We start from the raw sequence: 23,585 nt of genomic DNA on the forward strand, positions 1-23,585 counted from the left end.
TACTGTGTAAGCATCTCCAGAGGAGGAAAAGGGGTTCCCTGCTGCCTGTCCCTCTGAATGCAATAACATTCAGCATCCTGGTCCTTATCAGACATTTCCCTTCAGGTCTTTGTTGCAATTCCTGTCAAAATATAGAGATGCCAACCTAAAGTCAACTCATGCTCAAGAACATTTTACACAGCTTTTCTATTTAAAGATTTTGGGAGTACTGCATTTCAACCACATCTTTTTATTCCTTCTCTTGAGGCCTAAATGCTCCAAGTAAGATCAATGGAAGAACATGTTCATTTCTCCCTGCTGGTGACAACACTATGCTTCCAAAGGAGAAATCTGAATGTTCTTGGAAAGTAAGCTCTGTGGGTAAGTCTAAAATTGCTAACCATTTCAAAGTCTGCTAAAGTTCTGTTGTGTATTTTGGGTGACCTCACTTGGTATTAGGGTCCTAAGGCATTAGGATCCTTCAGAGGCACAAGAAAAGTGAACCTACACCTTTAGTGAACTAAAGAAGATAAATTTTAAAGATGAGAAGTGAAATTAAGAAAGACAGTTTGTTATAAAAAGTGGAAAAAAAAAAAAAAAAAGCTTTGCAAGCAATTAAGTGAAAACCTCTATTAAAGACCCGCTGGAAGTTAGAGGCAATTCCCTTAAAAATGGGAATAATTCCATAATGTACAACTAGGGTGGCAACTCAGTACTTACTGTCCCTGTGAGTGCAGTGAGTCCCCCTGCTCAGCCTGGGTCTTCTTGGGAAGTAAAGTTGAGGGAGCTAATGCTGGAACAAGGATGAGAAAGTTCCAAGTGAGGCAGTATCCTTTTGTGACTGCAGTTGCAACAGACTGGACTAGCACTTTGGCAGCCTTGTTAGGATTTTCCCCAAGAATTTTCTCCTTTCTGGAGAAGGAAAAGTTATTTAAAAAGTTTTAGATATGGAAAGAGAGTAAGATTCTCGACCTAATAATAATTAGTTTAATTCCTATCCAGAGCATAGCCTAGGGGTGCTTTCACAACACCTGAAGAGCTGCAATTCTGTGGCTTGGGGAGGGGGCAGAGGGATTTAGGAGAGTAGATTGTGGGTAGTATATGATATACAGTCTTTTTTTCCACCCCACAAAGCCAAATTGTGAGAACTTGCTGATCTTTTAATCAGATATCTATCACAGCACTGGCTGGAGACCCTCTTTTGTGAGCAACTCATTATCTGAAGTTAGAGATGGCCTTTGAGGTGTGGTCTCCAGAATGCCACATCATTGTTCTTCAGTACTCACTTCCACTTGTGTTTCTTAGTCTGTTTTCTCTTGCTCATAGGAGAGTGCAGGAAGATAGATTCTGGAATGAAGTGGTTGAGGTATAAGTTTTTGATGAAACTATGGTGAACGTGCATAGAGATTTGCCCATCCCATCCCCTCTGTATGGAGACCCATAACAATAAAAGGAGTTCTTCCCAGATCTTAAGAAGCTCCTACTTATTATTAAGTTAATTGTTATGGGGTTGAAAAAGATAGATTTTTTACTAAGTCTGTTCTTCTGGACCAAGAGGACTCTGCAACTCTTCACATGTTCTTTGCTTGGATTTATTTTTACTAACGTTTTCTTAGTTTCTTGAAGGGGTTTTTTTTGTGGGGGTTTTTTTTTTTTGGTTTGGTTTTTTTTTTCTGAAATATCTTTTTATAAAACTCCTTTAAACTAAAAAAGAAGGGATAGAAAATCATATGCAATGAAGTATAAGATACTTCACTTTGTTACCATAACGTAAAAATGGGCAAAGGTCCTGGAATATAATAAATCTATGAGCCATGTCTAAGAGCCATGTCTTTGCTTCCAAGAAAATTCCTTTCCATCAATCCATTTCTAAAATACAAAGGAATAGAAGAAACATTTTCAGAATTTCACTGGATTGAGTATGCAAAAGGAATTCCATGGGAATAAGTTTAGAAATACTGAGAACTCAAATTCAGACTCTTTGATGTTAACAGCTTTTCTTGCCAAGACAGAATATTTTCCTCTACTTAGGATAGAAATTCTCACTGTTACACATATGCAGCTAAAGTGAGAATTTTCCTAGTTCTGATGCAGGTTAGACAAGAAGATCTTACTGAGCATATCATGTATTTTTTCTGCTTCTTGGTGATCAGAAGAATTAAATTAGATTAATCTCCCTGCCACCTCTTCTTCTCCTCATGAAATGGGCTGGTTGACAAGAAAAGAGCTCTGTGCTTTGGGTCAAGATGAGCACTTTGGGCTATTTGGTCCTCAGAGTTATAGGATATGAGTATGTATGGGAAGAACAGGAGCCCCAGGCACTATGGAGAAAAGTCAGAGGACTCTACAGCTCCAGATAAATTCTGCTCAGAGCTTAGGGTACCAGGGAATGTGACATATTCACAGTAGTTCAAGTAGCTAGTTCAGCAGAGAAAGACAATATTTAAGGTCCTATTCTAAGCTCATCTTCCAGCTGAAGAAAGGAAAAGATAAGAAAGATGCACGTGTTCTTGCTGTGATGGATCTTGGTCTGCTGTCAATAGGAGGAGACTGCGGACATGCTTCTTCCAAAACTGCCATGTGGCTGCTGCCAGCATGACACATAGGCACTGCTTATTAATGGTGTGTGATCCATTCCATGGAGGGACTGATGGGATACTTGCTTATTATATTTTTTCTATGTGGTACAATAGAGAGTGGCTTCAGCAACATTTGAAAACATCTGTTTATAGTACTGTTTATGCAGTGTTTCTTGTTCAATAGGCAAAGATCACATGAGAACTGAATCACATTCACCCATTTCCAAACTGTGTGTGACAATCTGCACAGTATGAGAAATTTATGGCAGTCATTGTATCTTTCAAGCTCAGTAACTCAGGCATTAGAAGAGCCAACAGTATTTTTTTCAAATTCTAGCTAGATTTGCAATACACCTGGTAAATGCCTGCCCTTTCAGAAGCACAATTTCACTTCTGCTGAAATAAGCATTAAGAATACTAATGCAGGTCAAGTAGTTTGTTGTTGTTATGAGCAACACCATAAGTAACCCATAATGAATCTAAAATGAATAACAAATAGCTGCCATTGTATGATTTAAGATTCTTTAAACAAAAGAGAGGGCAGTAAGAAAATTAAAGAAAAAGGTTCCTGAAAATAATGTTACAGCTGAATTGCTTTTTTTGCTTTTGTGTGACACTGTGGTGGGACAGCAACTGTGGATATAAGTGGAGCCTCAGATAAAGTCTTGGAAAAGCTCTAAAACATGTTGAGAGCAAAGAAGCCCTGAACTTCTGCAAGAATGCTTTTGAGGTTAAGGAGCCAAATCTGAATGAAAAGTACTACCTCCAGTTTCCCACATCTCCTGGGAGTGCTGGTCAACAGCCTGGTAATACCCTGTTAACAGAGTGCACTGAGTCAAATTTGCCACCACACACAAATGTTTTCACTGAACAATGTGCACCACACTGTTCTAGTCTGTTTTCAGCTGTTTCTAAATTGAATAACTGAAGCACTCTGGGACAGGATCAATGCCTAGAAAGCTAAGTTGAACTCTGGCTTATTCATGGACTTAATTTGTGTTTCTGAACAAAAAAATTGATATTCTGTGACATAATGATTGTTATTAATTTAAAAGAGGAAGCAAAGTTTATGATTTTTGAAGAGAAGTAGAAGCATTAGGGGCCTGTAGCTTCCTTGACCCAGGAATGGATAAGAGTCTCTGTTGTGCAAGTACACTATTCCCTTTCTGTTTTCCCTCTTTTACCTTTACTTATCTCTAAAGTTGAATTTCAGGTCATACTGGAGACAGTCAGTGAATTGAATTTTTTCTTATATGCTTCAATTGAGATCAAAAGGTCAAAACACTATAGAAAAGTAATCTTTATTTTTAGCCACAGCATATACTTGAAAAGTCTGTCCTTGTGAAATATCTGCAGCACTTTTGCAGAGGCAAGAAATGCAAGTACTAAGTGCTTTGTCCTGAAAAGACACTTCCATTGAATAATAATTAGTCCTTGTAAGGTAAATAAATCCAACCCTCCTTCTCTGAATGCCAGATAAGTCTTCATCACTTCAGGATGTTTTGGGATGCAGCTCAGTGTCCAAACAATGTGCCACCTTAACCTCTATACTATGTGCCTGTCAGCAGTCCTGAAACACTTGGATTTCTATCTCCAGCATACTTAGGTGCAAAATTATGTCATATTGTCCTGTTTTGCATTTTTATTAACAAATTCTTTGTCCCTTTGCTACCACAAAAAAATCCCAATGACTTCCTGCTGCTGAAAACTGACATTACAAAACAAGAAAGAGGAAGGTTTATATCAAAAGGAAACCCAGCAAAACAATTGTATCAGAACAAGGTGTTCCCAATCTGATTAATAAAGACAACAGTCTGTGTTCATCCTTCTTTCAAAATTTTGACTTAAATAAGCTAAAATATGTATGAAATACAACTTGTCAATGTACAGATTTTACCCATGCCTACTGTCATTTGGCAGCATTTTCTGCTGATAAATTTGGTGCATCTTTAGGTCTGGGATTTAGAGTTCTACTTCATGGAGAATAGTCTGTGGATCAACTTGGGCAAGATAGGACATAGTAAAAATGACAGTACTGGCACATTAAGGAGCCCTGCATTTTTATGTGGATTTCTATCATTGCATTTCATAATAAGTATTTTTTCAACTAATTTTTCTGCAATGTCACAGTTACATCTCACTCTCTGATAGTGAAACAGGAATGAAATTTCTCTCTTTTGTGGTCAGTTCTGCTCGCTTTACCTCTTGCAACAACTCTACTGAAGTCACAAAGAAATCACAAAGATTTTTTCTAGTGAGGTGAACATGAGTTGTCCTGTAAAGCTTGGTTGTACTTAAGTATTAAATAATAGTGCTTAGCACTTGTGCAACTTAATGCCTTATAATCTTCAAAGCACTTTACAAATCTTAACTGGTTAATCCCCACAGGAGCTCTGCATAGTAGGCTATGAAGGTCACACATTAAAAATCTCCCATGATACAAGCTTGACTGCATAGTAAGCCTATGGGAGAAAATATCTGCACACATAATGTTCCTGAAGTCATGAGTGCTTAATTTTACTGGACTGTAACATGGCTTACTTTCAGTAAATTTGTTCTGCTTTCTTATCCCACTGAAAGTAAATCCATTATACCCTGCAGCACACAGTATTACCAACATTTTGAGGATTTTCTTTTATTATTAAAACTTATGGAATTAAATGAGAAGCAGAGGATATGAATTTTATTTAAGAAATCAAGTTTTTATTGCCAGTGATTGCAAAGATCTTGTATGGGAAAGGGTCAGAAAGTCCCTAAAGACTGAAGCACTTAGAGCAGTAACTAACATTTTTAGCAACTTATTTTGAACATGTGACTTTTGATATTGAGATTGCCAGGCAAACAAAATATGCTTATACTCAATTTCACTGTAAAACTTAAGCCTTTAGAGACCCCATTTCATTTGGGAAATAGCATGGTTTTCCTAGCTTGAATTTTCTTTGGATTTTCATGTTCCTGAAAAAAGAGGATCAAATAGTTACTGCTAAAGAATATTATTTCTTTAGACTTTTCAGGTCTGAAATTTCCCACAAAATGGAACCACTGCTTTTAGTTCAGTGTAGTACTCTCACAAACACCACTGCTTCCATTTGTTGTTAGTCTGAGTGGAAAACTTTTTATAACAACATTACAGTTTGACAGTAATGTTATAATTCTGTGTGAAGACCAAATTCATCAACCAGAGATGTAAGTCATTAATTAGCTCATGACTACCTCTCAAGCATCTGCATAGAAAATAAGCCACTCAAAGGTGTTTATTCTTTGTAATACTTATTGTAGAGAGGAAGCAAAGTCTTTGACTGATGAGGCATTCTTCCAATGGAAGCAAACACAAAGTAGAGTTTTTGTCACAAGTTCAAAAAAAAAAAAAATCATCACTTTTCCAGAATATCTACTGAGACACTCCAACCTTATTTATAAATACAGCATGATCTTTCCCCTCCAAGGCACCAGGCAACTTAATGCCTCCTTTTGCTTTCAAGTACAACTGCCTCTTTTAAAGCTTGTAATTTGAGAGCTGATCCTTTGTAATAAGGAAGCTCTATGATATCATGAAGGCTGACCTTGATTCCTTATTTACTTACTGCTTCAACCTGGAAACTTTAATTTCCATGAGTTTTCTTCTCTTTTTTACCCCTTTATTTTGTTTTTATTCCTTTTCTTTTTTTTTTATTTTTATTTTCCCCCACCTTTGGAGAAAAATCACAAATAACCTTTGAAGGAATAATTAGCAATTGCTGTAAGCCTATGATAAAAACCTTTACCTGATTGACTGCAAAAGGTTATCTAAGGGTAAAGGCTTCAGACAGACCAGGAAGAAAATAATCTCCAGATGAGAGATGGTAACAAAATGATGATTTTGATGAGCACAAAAGATGATGCTAGAAAGCAAAGAAATAAATGAATGGGAACACAAGAGGCAACATAATTAGCTGGTCTTACATGCTTGCCACTACATAATTTCAAATGTTCCAAATGGAGCCTGGTATTCTGCAGACAGACACATAATTAAGTACAGGGTTGCAATGCACAGGCACAAGAGGTCTGAATTAAGGTTTCATGGGCAGCCTTCTGGCTTTCCCAACATTTGGTCACTTAATTTAGTGACCTAAATCCTTTTTAATATAGGGAAAAAAAAAGGATTATAATGAGATCTTTTAATTGTTTAGGGAGGAGGGGTTGCTACAGACTGCAGTTTATTATGTAATTGTAGATGCATAGTACTCCAAAGGAAAAGGTATTCTATTTTCCTTCTGCCTAAATGTGTATGATGAGACCATGATGAGACCTTAATAAATGTGGTGTTTGGTTTAACCTTAATAAAAATGAAGCTTTTCCCCCCCCCTAAAGTGTATTAAGCTACATGGCTGAATTATCTGCATCTATTGTAAATGTATCAGAAGCAGGAAGTCTGGAGAGAATCTGTAGGACTGATACATAATTGTAGTTTTAAGGAACATCCAGGAAAGATTAGGTGGTAAGGGAAAAGGCTGTGTGAATTCCCTACAGTAGAGTTTTATGAGTTTACATCTGAATCTTTTTCTAAGAAGCTTGAATTTGAGGCAGTTATTTCCAACTTAAGAGCTTTTAAAATAACTAAATAACAATAAATAACATAAGGTGGTATTAACACTTGAGGAATTTTGCCTGAAGGAAGAATGAGGTATATATGGCATCATCTTCCAGAAAATGTATCTGGAAGAGTCTGGGAATGGCAGACCCTAATTCATCTGTGCCAATTTAGCTGACACTACATTACAGAATTAAATTAGCAGAGTGTACATGGAAGTATGGCATAACAAGGACAAGTAAACACACTGTTTGCAAAGGACATTCATGTCTTACAAATTAGTTGAAGCTCTTTGAAGGTGTTAAGAATGTCAGTTATTATCTAGCTGTTGAATTCCTTTATAAGGGAGACTAAGAGTTTCATCATTGCTTGGTGACTTTGGTACATTTAATAGAATATTACGTTTATGTGTTTTCAGTATGCTTATTCTCATTTTGTTCTTGTAATCTTCCCCTGGATCTTTTCATTCAGATGGGACTGTCAAAATAAAGGGAATGCATGTTCTTGAGTAATTTTGTCAGTCTTGAAAATCCCATCAATACACATCATGTTTCTCATAATCCTGTCTTCAGGTACTTTAAAACTGATTTGAGCAAAAGACTACCTGTTACAGTACAATACATTCAGTTCTCTGTGCAATGTTGTGTTGAGTTCCCTGCCTGTCATACTGGCTGGTATTGTTTCATTGCATTCTTCTTTATCTGTAATCTCTTATACATAATTTATAAGTTCTTGGGACAGGACTGTCTCTTTAGTTCATGTTTATAGTGCAAATTGTATCGGGGTCCTGGTGCATAGCTGGGTTTTTGTGTACTTGTCTAACAAACATCTGTAAATATATGAAAGTATAGAAACAATCTGCCATTTCCAGACTGCTTTAATAGGAATCAGTGCGGGAGTAGGGGGAAAAATTATTCACTCTCAAGAGTCACGGGATGGGGAGACTTGCAGACAGGACCTAGTCACAAAGGTTAGCTTTGCGCTTAACCTTTAAATGAGCAAGGGCTAATCTTCCCTGACCGCTTTTGCCATCAGCAGACAGCGTGGCTCCCATCAACCTCGTTTAGAGGAGCTCGGGGACCTGCTGCTCCCCCCGCAGCATCCCACCGCCACCATCGTCTCCATCAGCACCGCCCTCCTGGCAGAGGACGCCCAAGGGACGAGACAGCACCGCAAGGAGAAGAGTTAACAGGGAATTGATAACCCGGCCCTTTTTTTGTCTTACCCCGCCTCCTGCCGCTTGCGGGGAAGTGAGGGATCAGGACGCGCCGAGCGGGGGTGGCCCCGGCGGAGAGGTGCGGGGAGGGCTCCCCTCCGCGCCGCTCCGCCGGGGGCCCCGCGGCACAGCCCGGCACGGCCCGGTACGACTCGGCACAGCCCGGCCCGGCCCGGCACAGCCCTGCACGGCCCGGCCCGGCCGGCCCAGCGCCGCCCCCGCTGCGGGGATGGAGCCGCCGCCCCGCGGGAGCAGGTGAGCGGGCAGGGGCAGGGGCAGCGGGGCGATGGGCGCGGGGGATGCGGAGGGCAGCCCGCTCCGCCCCGGGCTGGCCTCGGCGGCAGGGGGAACCTAGCGCTGGGAAAGCGCAAAAAACCCCACCCCAACCTCTCACCAGCTAAAATAAAATAAAAAAAAAAAAAAAAAAAAAAAAAAAAAAAAAAGGCGTCGCGGTACATTTTTGCAGATCGAGATGAACGTCTTAAAAACGCTGCCCGCAGAGCCGGGAGTCGCCCCTCTGGCGCTGACCCAGCCCGGGAGGGAAGGATTTGGAGATTTAACTAATTTATTTTAGACACGTGCGGTGTCCCCCCCGCCTCCCGCTCTCCCCATGGCACATTTTAATTGAACGGAGCTGTGGGTTGCAGGGCTGGGAACTAGCGTGGATGCTGGAGCTGAATTTGGTGTAGCAGTAGGGGAGGGGAGTTTTTACAAAACCTGGGGGGAATTTGCCACAGCACTAGTAAGTTTCTCCGTGGTCTCCTGATGAGTTAAAAATTAAGTATGCGCTGTGCATTGGCAGACAGTCCTAAGCAATGACCTGGAGCAATCCTAAGCCATAATAGTTGATAATTATTTTTTCTTTTCTTAGAGGATTCTAAATACGGGTGTATTGCCTCCACATAGAGCTCTCAGCGCTGCAGAGCGTTCGCTGCTTAATGAATGTTTGTAAAGGGATTTTCATTCCCACTGAGCATCAGTGGGAGCAGCCAGAGCTCAGGGAGTCAGCTCACCCGTGCCTTTTCTTTTGCAAAGAATTTCTGGCAGAATTCAGCATCCCTGCTGTGTTGACGTAGTGCACAGGATGACATTCCTTGCTGATACAGTTGCTCAGGTGAAGCGTGCTGCTGGAGTTTGTGATTTTATCATGAAACTCAAGATAGAGATAAGAATAACATTCAGCAGCCTCTCCACGAGCAACAGAATTGGTCCTTTCAGGACTTTTTTGTGCCCTGGAAGGTTGGCTTCATTTTAGTAATTTGTTTTCAACCCAGTACATAAATATATTTATTTCAGTAAAATGTGCTATTTATAGACCATGTCTTTGAACAGAGTTTGAAATTAGCCCTACATCGAGAGATAAACACTTCACATGCAAACTCCCAGATTGGCAGGTATTCTGCCATCCATTCTGGATGGATGAATCAGAATATGGGACAGTAGAAACAGTCTAAGGCTCAGTCTTGAAAAACATGTTTTGCAAATTCTTGCCTTTAGTTATTATTAATAGGTTACCTGAGGTCAGTAAGACGACTTACATCATAAAGTTAAGCAGATGTCCATGTCTTTGCAATACCAGGATCTACATGGGCCAGTTTATAGGTAGTAATAGTGACAGAATACTCCTGTGTGACAGAAAATCATGGCTTGGGGGCCACATGTCTCTTAAATTTATAAAGATTAAAGAGATTGAAAAACTATTTCAGACTTCTATATGCTTATGAAATAATTTTTAAATTAAAAAAAAAAGAGTAAAGACACTGGTACTTTAAAAATTATGTATATGTCCTCATAAATGGATATAGAAATATCAACTGACTGACTGGGAGAAAAAGAGTCTAGCTGTTGAAAAATAAGATAAATACTTGTGTCATAGCCAGGCTTTATGTAACTGAATTACACTCATGTGACACAGAATCTTGGCTGATTCTTCTCCTCAGAAAAGTTTAAGTGGAACACAACTGTGCAGAAGGCACGGAATAGCTTGGTTTGTGTTTTGCTGTTGAAAAATATTCCATTTTGAAGAAAACTTTACATTTATATCAACATGTAATAATTTCAGAGAAGATAATTACTTACAGACCAGATATCTTCTAAGCTAATATTTCTTTTGATTGTCCAGATATTGACGTTTGTAGGTATCAACTTTCTCCCTGTCATACAATAATTTCCCGATTTGAAGAAAAAAAATTATGCCTAAAAAGGCCATGTTATTAAAATATTTTCTAAACAGGGAATTTTAGTAGTGTTTATATGAAATTTCAGCTCTCCCAGGGACCATTTCCTTCCATGCTGATGAGGAAAAATTGTGTTTTTCAAAGGCGTTTCTCGTCTTTAAAATAAAGGGCTTAGAAATAGCAAGTTATGCAAAAAGTTATGGCTCATACTATAATGCATTTAAAATGAAATAATCTTTGAGTGAAGATCTGGAGATTTATGGAAATGAAGGATCTTTTCTAGGGATTTTGACTACAGGACCACTGGACCTTCACAGTCCTCACTCTACTACAGTTGGAAGAAGCCATCAGTGACTTCACAGAGGGTTATACCTCAACCTTTTAGTAATGACATAATACAGTTTTTCTGTGTCTAGGTCTAAATCTGAGCTCTGATAGGATTACTGGTGTATCTTCAGGAGCTTTTGTCAGCTGTATAAGCATTCAGTTACTATTAGAGAGACACTTTAGAGTACTAGCGTCAAAGACATATGAGACACCTTTTCTTTTTTGAGAAAGTAGATATAAATACATGACTTCCTATAATTAAACTTACAAAAAAGAAGTGTGTCAGTTTTTTTTAGTTTTGTAGGATAAGGCAAAAAAGTCACACTGGCTTTAATTTCATTCAAGTGGTCATCTACTGAGGAAACAGTATCTAGTACTGTCTACCACAAGATCTTATATTTTAAAACTGTATTTGGTGAGTATGCTGAACACTGAATACATTTCTATATTAATATTTTAAGATAGCAAATTATATGTTCAGTTGTAATAAACATGATAATCAAGAGTAGTTTATAAAATGTATCAAGAGAAACCATTTAGTAGTTCTGTAATTACTGTAATTGATTTTACAACATTTTATATCTCATCTTGAGATCAAAGGTAACCATTGGCAGCCTCAATTTGAGATCCTACTTCATAATGTGCTACTTATCTTTCTGTCTCTGAGATTTCAGCAGAAGATATGTTTTCAAGTAATTGAATGTCTTAAGTCAGTTTGTAAATAATTTTAAATGGGGAGGTTTTGTATTTGCATTACACTAAGTACAATGTAAGCACCAACAGTGATGACTGAAGAAAAGGAGAATTATACTACATAAATTAAAACTAATCCAACTGAAAATAATACTCTAAATGCAAACCCAGAGTGTGAGGAAACAGAAGAAATTTTTAAAAAAACTTAGTTCCAGAACTGTAGAATTACATTTGGGAATCAAATATTCTTGTAAATATCCCTTGGCCTAAAGAATCCAGACATATGGAGTGGATACTCAGCATGACAACAGTAGTGTTGAAAAGACCACCTTGACTGATTCATCAGGAAAGATGAAAAGTACTAAATATTTAATGCTTGCTTAACTGCTGGAAAATGAGGAGATATGATAATTGTGTACAAATGTTTGAGACATGCAGTGACCAAGGAGGAAAAATTGCTGCATTTAAAGATTATGGGTAGATTGGGATGGCCAGGGGCTTTGAGATACTGATGCAGGGCACAGAGTATTTCCTGACAAGTGCTTAACTGACTTAGATTTTTAAGTCCCCATTGGTGAAGGCTCCATGTCCTACCCAGTCCACAGTCATTTCCAGTGTTTTTCTGATCATCATCTTTTGTTTAAAGTGCCCTATCCATATCTTCCTTGTTGTAGCTTAAGCTACTGTCGTTTGTCTGCCCTTCAGTTTTGGTAAACAGGTATTTCCCTCCACTTTGCAACAGTCCTTGTTATGAGATAGTCCTCTCTCATTCTGGACCAACATTTTGAAACAAATTTCTTTCCTCAGGGATTATGTGATTTCTAATCTCTTAGATATATACAATATTTCATAATTGTTCTATCATTTTTTATTGTTGCTTAAAGTTGAACATAGTGCTCAACCTGATCCAGCAGAGCTGAATGTAGAAGGAAATTTTTATGTAACTCAGTGGTATCTGCCCTATTTCTCTGTGCTGATCCTGATTTATTTTTTCTTTTCCTATTTTTTTGGCAACAGTATGTTGCTAAAACCACCATAATAACATAGGGTGTATGGTGTTAAATCTGTGAAATGTTATACAGCTCAGATTCACTCCTGCAGAGCTGCTGCCAGTCATCTCATCCTGCCTCCTTCAGTCTTTCTTTGTGCAGTTGATTATTCTTATCAAAAAGTAATGCTTTGCTTTTGTCTTTTTAGATCTGTTTAAACATTTGAATTCTGATACCATTGTCCAGTTCATTTGAACGATGTTGATTGGGTCTGTCTACAAGTATCATATAAGGAAATTATTGAGTGTCCAAAGCATATTTCTAGACAGGTTTGCTCAGGGTATCCTTTCCATGTGATAGTGACTTTTGATAGTTACACTCTAAATATCCTCTTCAAAATGGTACCAACTGTACCATTCTACTGTAACTTCTAAAATCTAATACAACTGTCCCTAATTTTTTTTTTACTAGAATATGAGGAGACCAGGGATTGTAAATGTTGCCCACAGTTTCTCAAAAGTAATTTTTTGTGGCTCTGAGACTGTCTAATCTGAGATCAGTGCAATCAGTTCCCTATGCTCTGTTTTTTAGGCTAGTTGTTTAGAAAACCCTGAAATTCAAAGCCCCAGCCTATTCTCTCCCTATTTTCTTAGCCCTTTGTCACTGATGTATTGACATCTGGTGGCAATTATTATGAATAGTGAAGAAGAAAAACCTAAAGACTTTGCCCTTCTCATCACTACTTATTATTAGACTTTCCTTCCTGCTTAGTAGGCCAAATTTTTCCTAGTCTTTGGTTCTCCTCTGATGTCTGTACAGAGTGTTTCTGTGCAGGATCTGAGGACCCACATCAATGCCCATTATCATGGGTTTTTGACTGTGTGAGACTTCAGTAGGAAGGAACTCTCTGCTGGGAGGTGATTTGTGAGTTTTGATGTGATAGTAAGGTGAACAGACACTTAAAGGGACTGTGAAGCTTCTGCATGAGTATGTTCCTCCTCTCAGGGGTTTTTAATGGCCAAGGGTCCATGTTTGTGCATTTTCATTTAGCAGAATGTTACCTATCTACAGAATAGAGTTTATGTACTTAGTGAAAATAAATCTGTTTACAGTGCAACGTTTCAGGTACATAGACTATGACCCTAAATGTGAAACGGCAAGGGGAATATTAAATGATTAACTGATCCAGGAATGTGCAGTGAATAGTACTAGGTTTTGACTGAACGTGAAAATAAAGCTAAGAAAATTAATGTACCAGTGAATGGCTGTCATTCTGACTTACTACAGCTTGAACTATAAGCTTATTTTTTCCAAGGTTTTGTAAGAGCAGTCTCAGTCCTTTTAATGTTTTGCTGGGATAAAGTTCTATGTATTTTAATAAGAAAAAATACAATGATAGTGACTTCATTTCAATCAAGTTGTTAATGTTTCAGGTAACCATGGTTCTTGTCAAATGTGTCCCAGCTCCTTATTTTTGGTTTCAGAATTTCCCAGGTTTCACTGGAGGAAGGGTTTTGAATCAGCATTTCAGCTCAAAAAGGTTTTAGTAATGCTGCATGGAGCTTCCCTTGCTCTGATTTCAGGCTGTGCATTTTTATGGGATTATAATGGTTGAAATTAATTACTGGAGCTGTTAGCCTTATGTAAGCAAATCATCTCCTATTGTATCCTCTTGCTGAACTTTCATTGCAGTTAGTTTAACTGTTCATGACAGCATTCCTATTATTTTGTTTCATTATCATTTGTTTACTAATACAGCTGCTTTGCTTAATGATTCATATCTGGAAACCATTTGGTATGTCAGGATAGACCAGTTTGTTGTCTGCATTATTGAAACAAGAAATCACTGTCAATCAGAATGGAAGTCACTGCCATGATTTACAAATTCAATCCAAGGGTGAACAAAGAAATCTTAGGTTTGTTTTTGGGAAGGGCTGCAATATCATTTTGCTGTTGGAGATGGGTTGGATTTTTGTCTTTGCATGGGAAAAAATGTTGTGGTTTATAATCCACTAGGGCTGTACACTTTGTTTTCCAAGGCTACCGTATTTGAATGAAAAGACTGGAAAGTTCTGGAAGTAAACTGGAAACATTTCTCCCTGAATAGGTGATTTTCCCTATTCTAGAGGTGAAGGGAGAAAGAAATACAGATTGGACTGCCCCACCTTTTACTTAGATGTTAGTAACAGCTACAAGTGCATGTATTATTGCTGGAGAGCAGGGTATTGAAGATGTAAACCTAGCCCTTGTGGTTTATCCAGTTCCATTTACACAAATAATTAGGTTATTGCATCCATAGCTGGAGTTGCATGTGTAATCAAGATTTATGTTGCTGTGGCAACAAAGAGAGACACAACTGTGCTGAATTTCCTAGGTCTTTGAAGCTTTTCTTACCCAAAATGATACTGAGAGTTCCCATCAGCATATGACAAAGAGTGTATCTAAGAGGGGCCCTCATTAATAGACTGAAATCTTGCACTGAATTGAGTGAATTCATGCTGCTCATCAGAGGGCTAGAGATAATAGGCAGTTGCAAGAGAGGAGACAAGGAAGGCCTATGGTGCAAATTAATCAAGAGCAATTGATTTCAACTCAAACAGGAGCAATGTAAGAAAATTACAGGGTGGTTCCAAGAGGCCATTGACGAAAGCTTTGTGACTTATACCAGGTATTGTGTTTGGTCTGGATATAAAGGCAAGGAGGAGCTGGACATGAGCCAGATCAAGACTTCACAATATTATACAGTATTATATCAAGTTAAATAGTAGTGCTGACAGAGCACATGCTAGAGAACATGGAGGAAGGTGTAAGAAATGAAAAGAAGATGGAAGATGAAAATCGCAGGTGACTGGGAAGAATAACTTGAGGTAGGTGAGGAGGTGTGCAAGGACTGCAGGTATGTGTGAAAAGCTTTTGGTAGACTGTGGTAGAATTAGTGTTTTTGGACTGAACACTACCTCCTGTACTGCAGTTTTAGAAAATCCCAGGCATCTGTGAGCCAGCAAGCACTTTGTCTGCTTGAGGATGAGGTATTTGATACCATTAGTCAATATTATAAATTAAATGCTTTCAAAACCAGCAACAAAAATTAAAATGCTCTCCCTCCCAAAGATCCCCCAAAAACACAAACATGATTTTTTTTTAAATGTTGGAAATAGGGGTTGTTCATTTTGGTTGTTTTCATTTGAAGGTCACTCTCTGAAATGTTTTTTCTTACTCCAGCAGCGATAAAAAAATATCCAAGCAACATGGATTTTATTAAAGCAGTATCCTTGAAAAGTTAATTATGTAAAAGGTTGCCAGAATGTTAATGGAAAGGGAAGAAATTAGATTATCTTAAGTCAGAGAACTCCTTAGTGAGATATATAGCTGAGAAAATATACATCATGTTTGTACAATTCGTTTACCTTCTTAGAAGGCATAATATTTTAGGTTTTTGTTGGTTTTTTTTTTAACAAAGAGGGAAAAGAGCAGTGTAGGAAAAAGTCAATGGACTACAATTTATTTACTTTCAAACAGTTTGTTCATGTACTACAGTTATATGTGTTGAACTGGTTATATGTGTTGATCCATTTCCCTGCAAATTCAGCAAGAGTAAAAATTACGGTTTTTTCATCCAGTTTCCCTCGTTTAATATGATCAGCTGCAACTAAGGGCATGTTGTAGTTCATGGACAAATCACCAGGAGGATTGCCCACTGGAAGGGAAGAAGAGATTGCGCCCACTCCTGCTCTTCAGTCTTTATCCAAGCTGCTTGTTTGCAGGAGGTGGATGTTTGTTGAGCTGCATTTGCATTTCGGGGACTTGGCAAGAGTTGCTGCAGAGTGCCTGAACAGCTCAGTGCCAATTTTCTGCACACTCCCATCTCTGCTCCAAGCCTCTGCATGAGCCCTTTAACAGGAGCATAAGCACAAGAGAAGAAGAATTGAGCCTGGGAAAAAACATCCATAATTATCACCTCCTGCTTCCCTTCTCTTTGCTGGTCTTACCAGACAGCTTCTGGGTAGCTTAAATGAGAGCTGGAGCAGATGCTGAAGCAGTGGGATTTCTGGGAAGATTTTCATTACCTGCTTTGCAAAACAGACTTTCCAATTATCCAGGAAGTTAAATCCAGAAGTTGGATGAAATAAACATTTTCTACAATTCATGTCCAACAGACTGTTACTTTCAAAGCAAAGAAGTTGTAATGGTTGTTTTTTGTTTAAAAAGAGAAATAGGGTTTGGCTTGTAAAGCTATACAGGTCTGAGTTTCTATGGTTTTTTTGGTGACAGTATACTTGTGTGAAGGTGGTAGAGCTGCAGGTCTGGGCAGACTCCACGGGTGCCTTGTGTTTTGTAAATACTGCAATGGAGAGGTTAATTGCTGGGACATTTCCTGCTGTGCTGCAAAGCAAAACCTGATAGCATCATGGATCTTGGCTGGAAAGTCAAATTGGCAAATTCGATTTCATCACATGTGTTAATTATTTGCAAAATATAAGCAATCAACAGGAATGGAAATTATTATAAAATGTTGCATGAAATAATTTGTCTTTTAGTATACTACTATTATTCTATGATAACGAAATTATTTTCTTGACAATACTTATTAAGAATATCTAAAAATAATCACCTCTCATGCTGTGTTGTAATACATGGAAGTCTCCAGCATGTCCCATGTAGCTGAAGACTCAATACCAGTTCCTGTGAATGAGAAAGTTAAAGGATGGTCTTGGATTTGATAGGAAACTAAGCCAGATCTCAGTCTGCATTGGAGTTCAATCTAGACATTTTAGAAAAACAGAGTAAAAAAGACAACGTTTGGAATTCAATATGAATGGATGAAAACATTCTGTCTTTTCAGGTTTTTTTAAGAACTGTAAAGAATGAACAAAGAGGTTCAAGTGGAAAGATAAAAGAAAGCACTTGGATACATTGAGCCACATAGTAACTAAACATGAAATATAAATTATAGCAAGGAGGTTATCAGGCAACAAAATAAAAGAAATGGTTGTTAGTCTTTGGAATTACTGCTTATAGAGGACTCCTAGGCAGTTGAACAACCAAACCGAGTATGTTTTGAGGTAAGGAAAAAAGACTGGAGGCATGAAACGTATTTTATTTTATTTTATTTAAGGATCAAATAAAAACAAAGGATTGGTCTTTTGACTCTAAGGAATACTTATTTGAAATTACTGCAACTAACCCATTCTGTGTGACTACATAACTTGAAATGGATTCTGAGAAAAGTTCTGACTGAGTAACTTCTGGTACATGCAGTATAATTTCAAGTCTGTGTTTCTTCTCTTGTTCAATCTGTTACAGCTTTTCACTCTTCAATGAAACTGAAAATGTGCCTATTATCAATGTACCACACTGTTTCTGAATTTCATTTTTATGTATATGTGTATATACACTTTGTAAAAGGTGAGGTAATGCAGGATAAAAGGAAATTGTGGATTGTAGAAAAAAGATAAAGTAAATATTGTGAAAATACTGAACATAAATATTTTGAAGAGATATTCATAGATACTACAGTCAGAATAGACTGTGAAGATTGTTAACAATTTGTCCCTACCTCTCATACAGCACCAGTGAAATGGATCAAGCCTTACATACTATTCTGTAAAGATACGTAATTGTTTTTTTCAGAAGTACAGGGTTTTTTTCAGTCATTGGGATTAACTCCCATTTTCTAAATTAAAAAGATTTTATTTGTAGGACAGGTGTAGGACAGATTGTGTCTGTTGAATAGCTGCAGTGACAGCTCACATTATTTATTACACATACATTAAGAAAATAATTTAAATGTTTTTTTCTCATAGATATCATAATTTCTCATATTCTCATAATTTTTTCTCATACTAATGTATTTCAATACTAGAAGTGACAGGAAAAATAAATTTTTATTATGGTTCCTAAATCAAGGAAATTAATTAAAGTCTTTGCTTCTGACCTTTTCAAATGCAGTCAAAGGAGTCACTTTTATAATTTTATCTTGATAATACATTGCTTAGTCTTTTGGATCTTTGGAAACAGGCTTTAATCTGTGTTGAGCTCTTGGGCAGTTGAATAGGTTTTGTTTTAATAATGAGAAGCACTATTTCCCAAATAAACAGGCAGTTTAAATTAATTTGAAGAATGTCTTAACACATTGAAATGTCATCTCATCAGCCTTCATCAGCTATTCAAACCTGGCCTGGTTGGTCCTTGGATGAGTGGATAAATTAAGGAAGATGTAAGATTCTGTATGAAGGGATTCAGTGTCTGCATCCACTTGGTGTTCTACATGATCTTAGGGGTAATACTTAAAGTTTAAAATACTGTGCTAGGACATGAAGATAGTGAACTAGGGAAATCAAGTTTTTGTTGCTGAAAATTGTAGCAAACTAATCACTTCTAGAGGGCTGATGAACCACAAATCACTTATGCATGGTTTAGGGGCTGAGGTTTCAGGGACCAGGCTACATTTCAAGTAACATATTAGTAGTTTACCTATTTACATTAAATTGGTTCTTAAAATGGTTGGTTCTTGTTCACAATTGGCTGGACTGATGATCATAAAGGTCTTTCCCAGATAAATTATTCTATGATTCTATAAACATTCTGCATTTTCACTGAGTATGAGCTCTCTTTTGAACCAGATAAGCTTTTACTATATTGGTGATCTTGGGAATGTGCCTGTTATTGCATAGGCATGTGCAGTTACATAATGCTTCACAGGGGAGATGATGCATTCACATTTTTTCTTGACTTTCATGAAATAAAATCAGATTCTTTGAGTGAAGATTATTTTATAAATATGCAATTAGGTGGATGTAATAATTTTATGAATATAAACGTACAAGGTCCTTAATTGTGCCTGCCTATAAAATGTAAAGTGTATGCTGCAACAGTTTGTGTTTTGTTATACATAATCTTCATTGTATTTTCAGGATGGAACATGAGGCCACCCAGCTAGAAAAGCAGCACGTGCACAGTGTGTATGAAAATACAGCTGCCTACTTCAGTGATCTGCAGACCAAAGCATGGCCTCGTGTTCGGAACTTTCTGCTGGAACAAAAGCCTGGCAGTCTCGTGGTTGATATAGGTAAGCCATTCTTAGAGGTGAAAGATCATTTATAAGCTTTGTTAGTTTACCTGTTAATCATAATTACCCTTCAGAGCAAATGGTTTTTTAACTTGTTTAAATCTGTTTTTAAAGTGCTTTTAAGCTCCAATGCTAGATGCCATATAGCACTTCTTTTAATTCTTTGGCAATGTATCACATAGACAGTAAATAAATTTTTTCCCTTATTTCTGTTGAGCTGTCTTAATCTGTCCATCTCCCCACTAGCTTAATGGTCTGACATTCCCCTGGAACCCTTTTGAAAAAAGTATGTTAATAGCCCAATTATTTAATATTTCAGTTTCTTTAGATAACTTGCTTTATGTAATATCAATCTGCAATTTATTGGTTTTCATTTGTTCTAAAGCTCCTCCTAGCAAGGCTTTTTATTAAGAGAAATCTTCTGATGTGATTGCCATTAAAAATATTTTAAAATATAAATCTGAGAATCTCCCTATGATCCTAAATATAGACACCAAAACCTCGTTTTCCTGCTGTGGCATTTTCTTCCCTACAGGTAGTGTTTATACCTGGATTTTCTGTTGCTCCTGCAGACTTTTCGGGGGTTTCCATGTACTGATGTCTTTCCTTTGCTTGCATGATGACTTCAGTCCTGTACAGCACATCATTGCAAAACAAATGCTCATTCACACCATTGTATTTTCTGTACTGTTTAAAGTAATAAAATATTTTTACACAGCAATTTTTAACAAATATGCACCTTAAATTATTCATCTGCTTTATCCTGTAAGAGAAGAGCATTATTTGAATGTGCTGTAGGCCGTAATCAGAAGAAAATTTGTAGTTCTCCTGCTGCTGTTGAGCACTACACCAAAAATACTCGATATTATTTCGATCATGTAGCTATTTTTATATATATGCACCATTGTCACTAATAATCTCAGGAAATACCCATGGCATACACTCACTCAGCTGAGAGTTAGATTGCTATTTCTCAGCCAAAATTGTTGCCACCTCAATAGAAGTCTTTTGAATCTTAGCTGAAGTTCTTTGAGGCTTTATCAGCAGTGGTTGCTGAAAGCTTAAGATCACCCTGTTGCAGTCTCATCTGGAGAGAAGATCAATCCTTACAGTTGCCAATAAGAATACTCCAGTTAAGGCACACAAGTATCTTCTTTTATGAGGTTAAATAAGATCTAAAGGAATCTGACTATAGTGTTTATTTTTGGCATGCATTTAAGGAGGAGTCACACTAAAGTGGCACTAATCCCTAGTGGCACTAAAATTTTTGAAACCAGATCTTTAATTGTTAATTTTTGATTTAGTACTACTTTTTCTTAAAATATCATTTTGTGTATTTGCCTTACTATTTTTCATTGATCAAAACACATGAAAATAGATTGGCCATTGTTAGCTTCATGAAGGAATTCACCTTCCTGATGACTCGTTTAAAAGGGAATCTCTGAGAAATGCAGATTTTTATAACACTGGGATTATTGACACTATTCAGCTTCATTCCAGAGAGGATCCTATACTTCCAGAAACTCACAGTAATTAAAAAGCACTTCACCAAAAGCCACCTATTAAGCAACTGAATCTTGCAAATTAATAATGGTTGAATAAATGTGTTCCTCTGCAAATACAATAATAAATAATAATTTATACAAATTTTTAAAATTGTGGTTTTCTAACATTCAGAACTTTATGTACTATGGTATATATTCCTTGAACTGCATCAGCAGTTTTGTTATTTTCCATTTCTCTCAAGTGTTACTTCAAAGAATAGGGCTTGCTTTTAGCTGAGAAATACACTCTTTTTCAGCACTGAAGTGTTGTTCTGTTCTGCAATAGTTCCTGTGCTGTCTCTCTAGATAATGGTGCACATTAACATCACTGAGAGCAGCAGTGCTGCAAGAAGCAGTGATGTTTCTAAAGATAACTCCAGGCCTTTAAATTGAATTACCAGTACTGATATGATTCTCTTTGCCAAGCTGCTACCCCGTTGCTTGGCTGTCAACTTTCAGAAATTATTCCTCACTAGTGACCCAGAGCTGTAGTGAGCAGCTCCCAGTATAATTTTGATAAGTGCTTGTTATGCATAAGGCATTGATGGAGCCTCTGAAAGATTTCAATTTAGTACAGCACAGTCCTTGAGAAGACAGACTTTTAGGTGGAAGATATTCTGGAACAGTTCATTACATTTACATAGGTTATAATGCATTGGCACAAAGACAAAAAGAGGATGTGCCTGCAATATGGAAAGTACTTTTATGATTTATGGCTATTTTTTCATCTGTATCTAAAGTAAAAATTTTCCACTCCGACTTGTGTTAGTGACATTTATGGTTTAGGACTTCTTGGAGAGAAATGGGATGCACTGGAGAAGTACTGCATGGGGTTAAGGAAAGGAAAGAGATCTGTTGCAGATCACTGAAAAGACGTAACACACTGGCTTCAGGAGATGCCCTGAACAGAAAGCAGTTGGAAACTGGAGCAGTACTGGGGAAAGGGGCCTTAATACTTATCCTTTTCTTACTCTCTCCTGGGCACCCATTTATGCTCATTGTTTGTCATGGGTTACCAGGCTATATAAAGGCTCAGTAGGAGGCAGCATGGTTGGGTTTTTATTCACAAAGATGTACACTAGTGGCTACAGAGGACCATCCCTTCCTCCTCCCACCTGCTCTTATCCTTGTTCCTCACAGAAGTACACATAACCTGCTATTACACAGAGTTGTGTAATGAGTATTTTTGTTGGTGATGTTGGTACTGTTTGTCCTGGTTTGAAGGACAGGTGTCTGCCAATAAAGGCAGAAGTTTCTCTTTGAAATGGAGAATGTAAACCCCCTCCCTCCAAATTAGTATAATCTTTAAATTAAGGGGCGCTCAGGCAAAGATATGGGAATTAGGAATAACAGTTCTTTACTAGGAAAATTAAAATAAAAATACAGTCTTACAAAGAACAAACCCAAAAACACTGACAGAGTCAGAATACAACCTGACACCCTGTCAGTCAGGGTGTTGGCAGCAGTCCCATTAAATGGTGGCTGCATCCTCCTGCAGTGGCAGATGTGGTTCAGATGAAGCAGTGCTCCTGTAGAAGGGTGCAGTTTTCCTCTGAAGGTCCAGGAATGATGTGGAAAGGTCTGGCTTTCCTCTGGAACCCAGTGGAAAGAAGGTACCTTGGTATTCCAAATCTCAGTTTTTATCTAGGTAAGAAATGCTTGGCTCCTCCCCCTGGCTGGAGCATCTCCCAGTGGGATGATGTAATTTTATCAGTCATACAGTGGGACTTAATGGCCCAGCAGCAGGGGATATCTCCTGGAGGGAGGATGGGTTGTGGAAAAGATAAAGATGATTGCCCCACCTGGTTTTAAAGATGACCCATTAGCAGATAATATGTGTCACAGAGAAAAGGCTCACTGCCCCACCTGGCTTCAACAGATGGTGATAGAATACACATTTCTGGTCACATTCTGTATTGCAACCCTGTTACAATCCTAACAGTGTGAACATACAATTTCAACAGTCTGAATGAACCCTGCAGCAGTTAGTGTTGTCAGCACAAACCCTCCTTTTGTTTTCCAGGAAGATTTAGGATTAGGAAAGCCCTCATATTGTTTTCACTGCTTTAGAAGGGAGAGCAAATGTTTAGAATATATGGCTTCTGACCTAGTATCCTTTTCTTTAGGTTGTGGAACTGGCAAGTATCTCAGTGTCAACAGTCAGGTGTATAATCTGGGCTGTGACTACTGTGAAGGACTGGTAGAAATTGCAAGGAAGAAAGGTGATGAAGTTCTGGTGTGTGACAACCTTAACCTTCCCTTTAGGGATCAGTGCTTCAATGCAGTCATTTCGATTGGAGGTAAGACAACATATCTGCATCCTGGCCCTAACAAATGAGAATTTCTGAGTGTTCTTTTCTTTCCATCTGGCTTAATTTCAGTTAATTGTTTTGAAACAGTTCCTTAGAACACAGGAGATATAACTGAAATGAATGTAGTCAA

General features: G+C 37.8%; 1 protein-coding gene across 2 annotated transcripts in view; it reads left to right on the plus strand.

The window, feature by feature from the left end:
* Positions 1-236: 236 nt before the first annotated feature.
* Positions 237-23,585, plus strand: part of TRMT9B (tRNA methyltransferase 9B (putative)) — a 31,028-nt gene continuing 7,679 nt past the window's right edge. The window contains exons 1-3 of one of the 2 annotated variants that reach the window (XM_079305354.1): positions 237-360; positions 19,445-19,599; positions 23,270-23,443. In XM_079305354.1, coding sequence (XP_079161480.1) covers positions 335-360; positions 19,445-19,599; positions 23,270-23,443 — 355 coding nt within the window. In that variant the 5' untranslated portion in view covers positions 237-334. Of the gene's footprint in view, positions 361-8,393; positions 8,600-19,444; positions 19,600-23,269; positions 23,444-23,585 lie in introns of those variants that run through there. The other variant, XM_079305355.1, reaches the window with a different exon arrangement.

Source organism: Erithacus rubecula (genome assembly GCF_903797595.1).
Source record: "Erithacus rubecula genome assembly, chromosome: 5".
Taxonomy (NCBI): Eukaryota; Metazoa; Chordata; class Aves; order Passeriformes; family Muscicapidae; genus Erithacus; species Erithacus rubecula.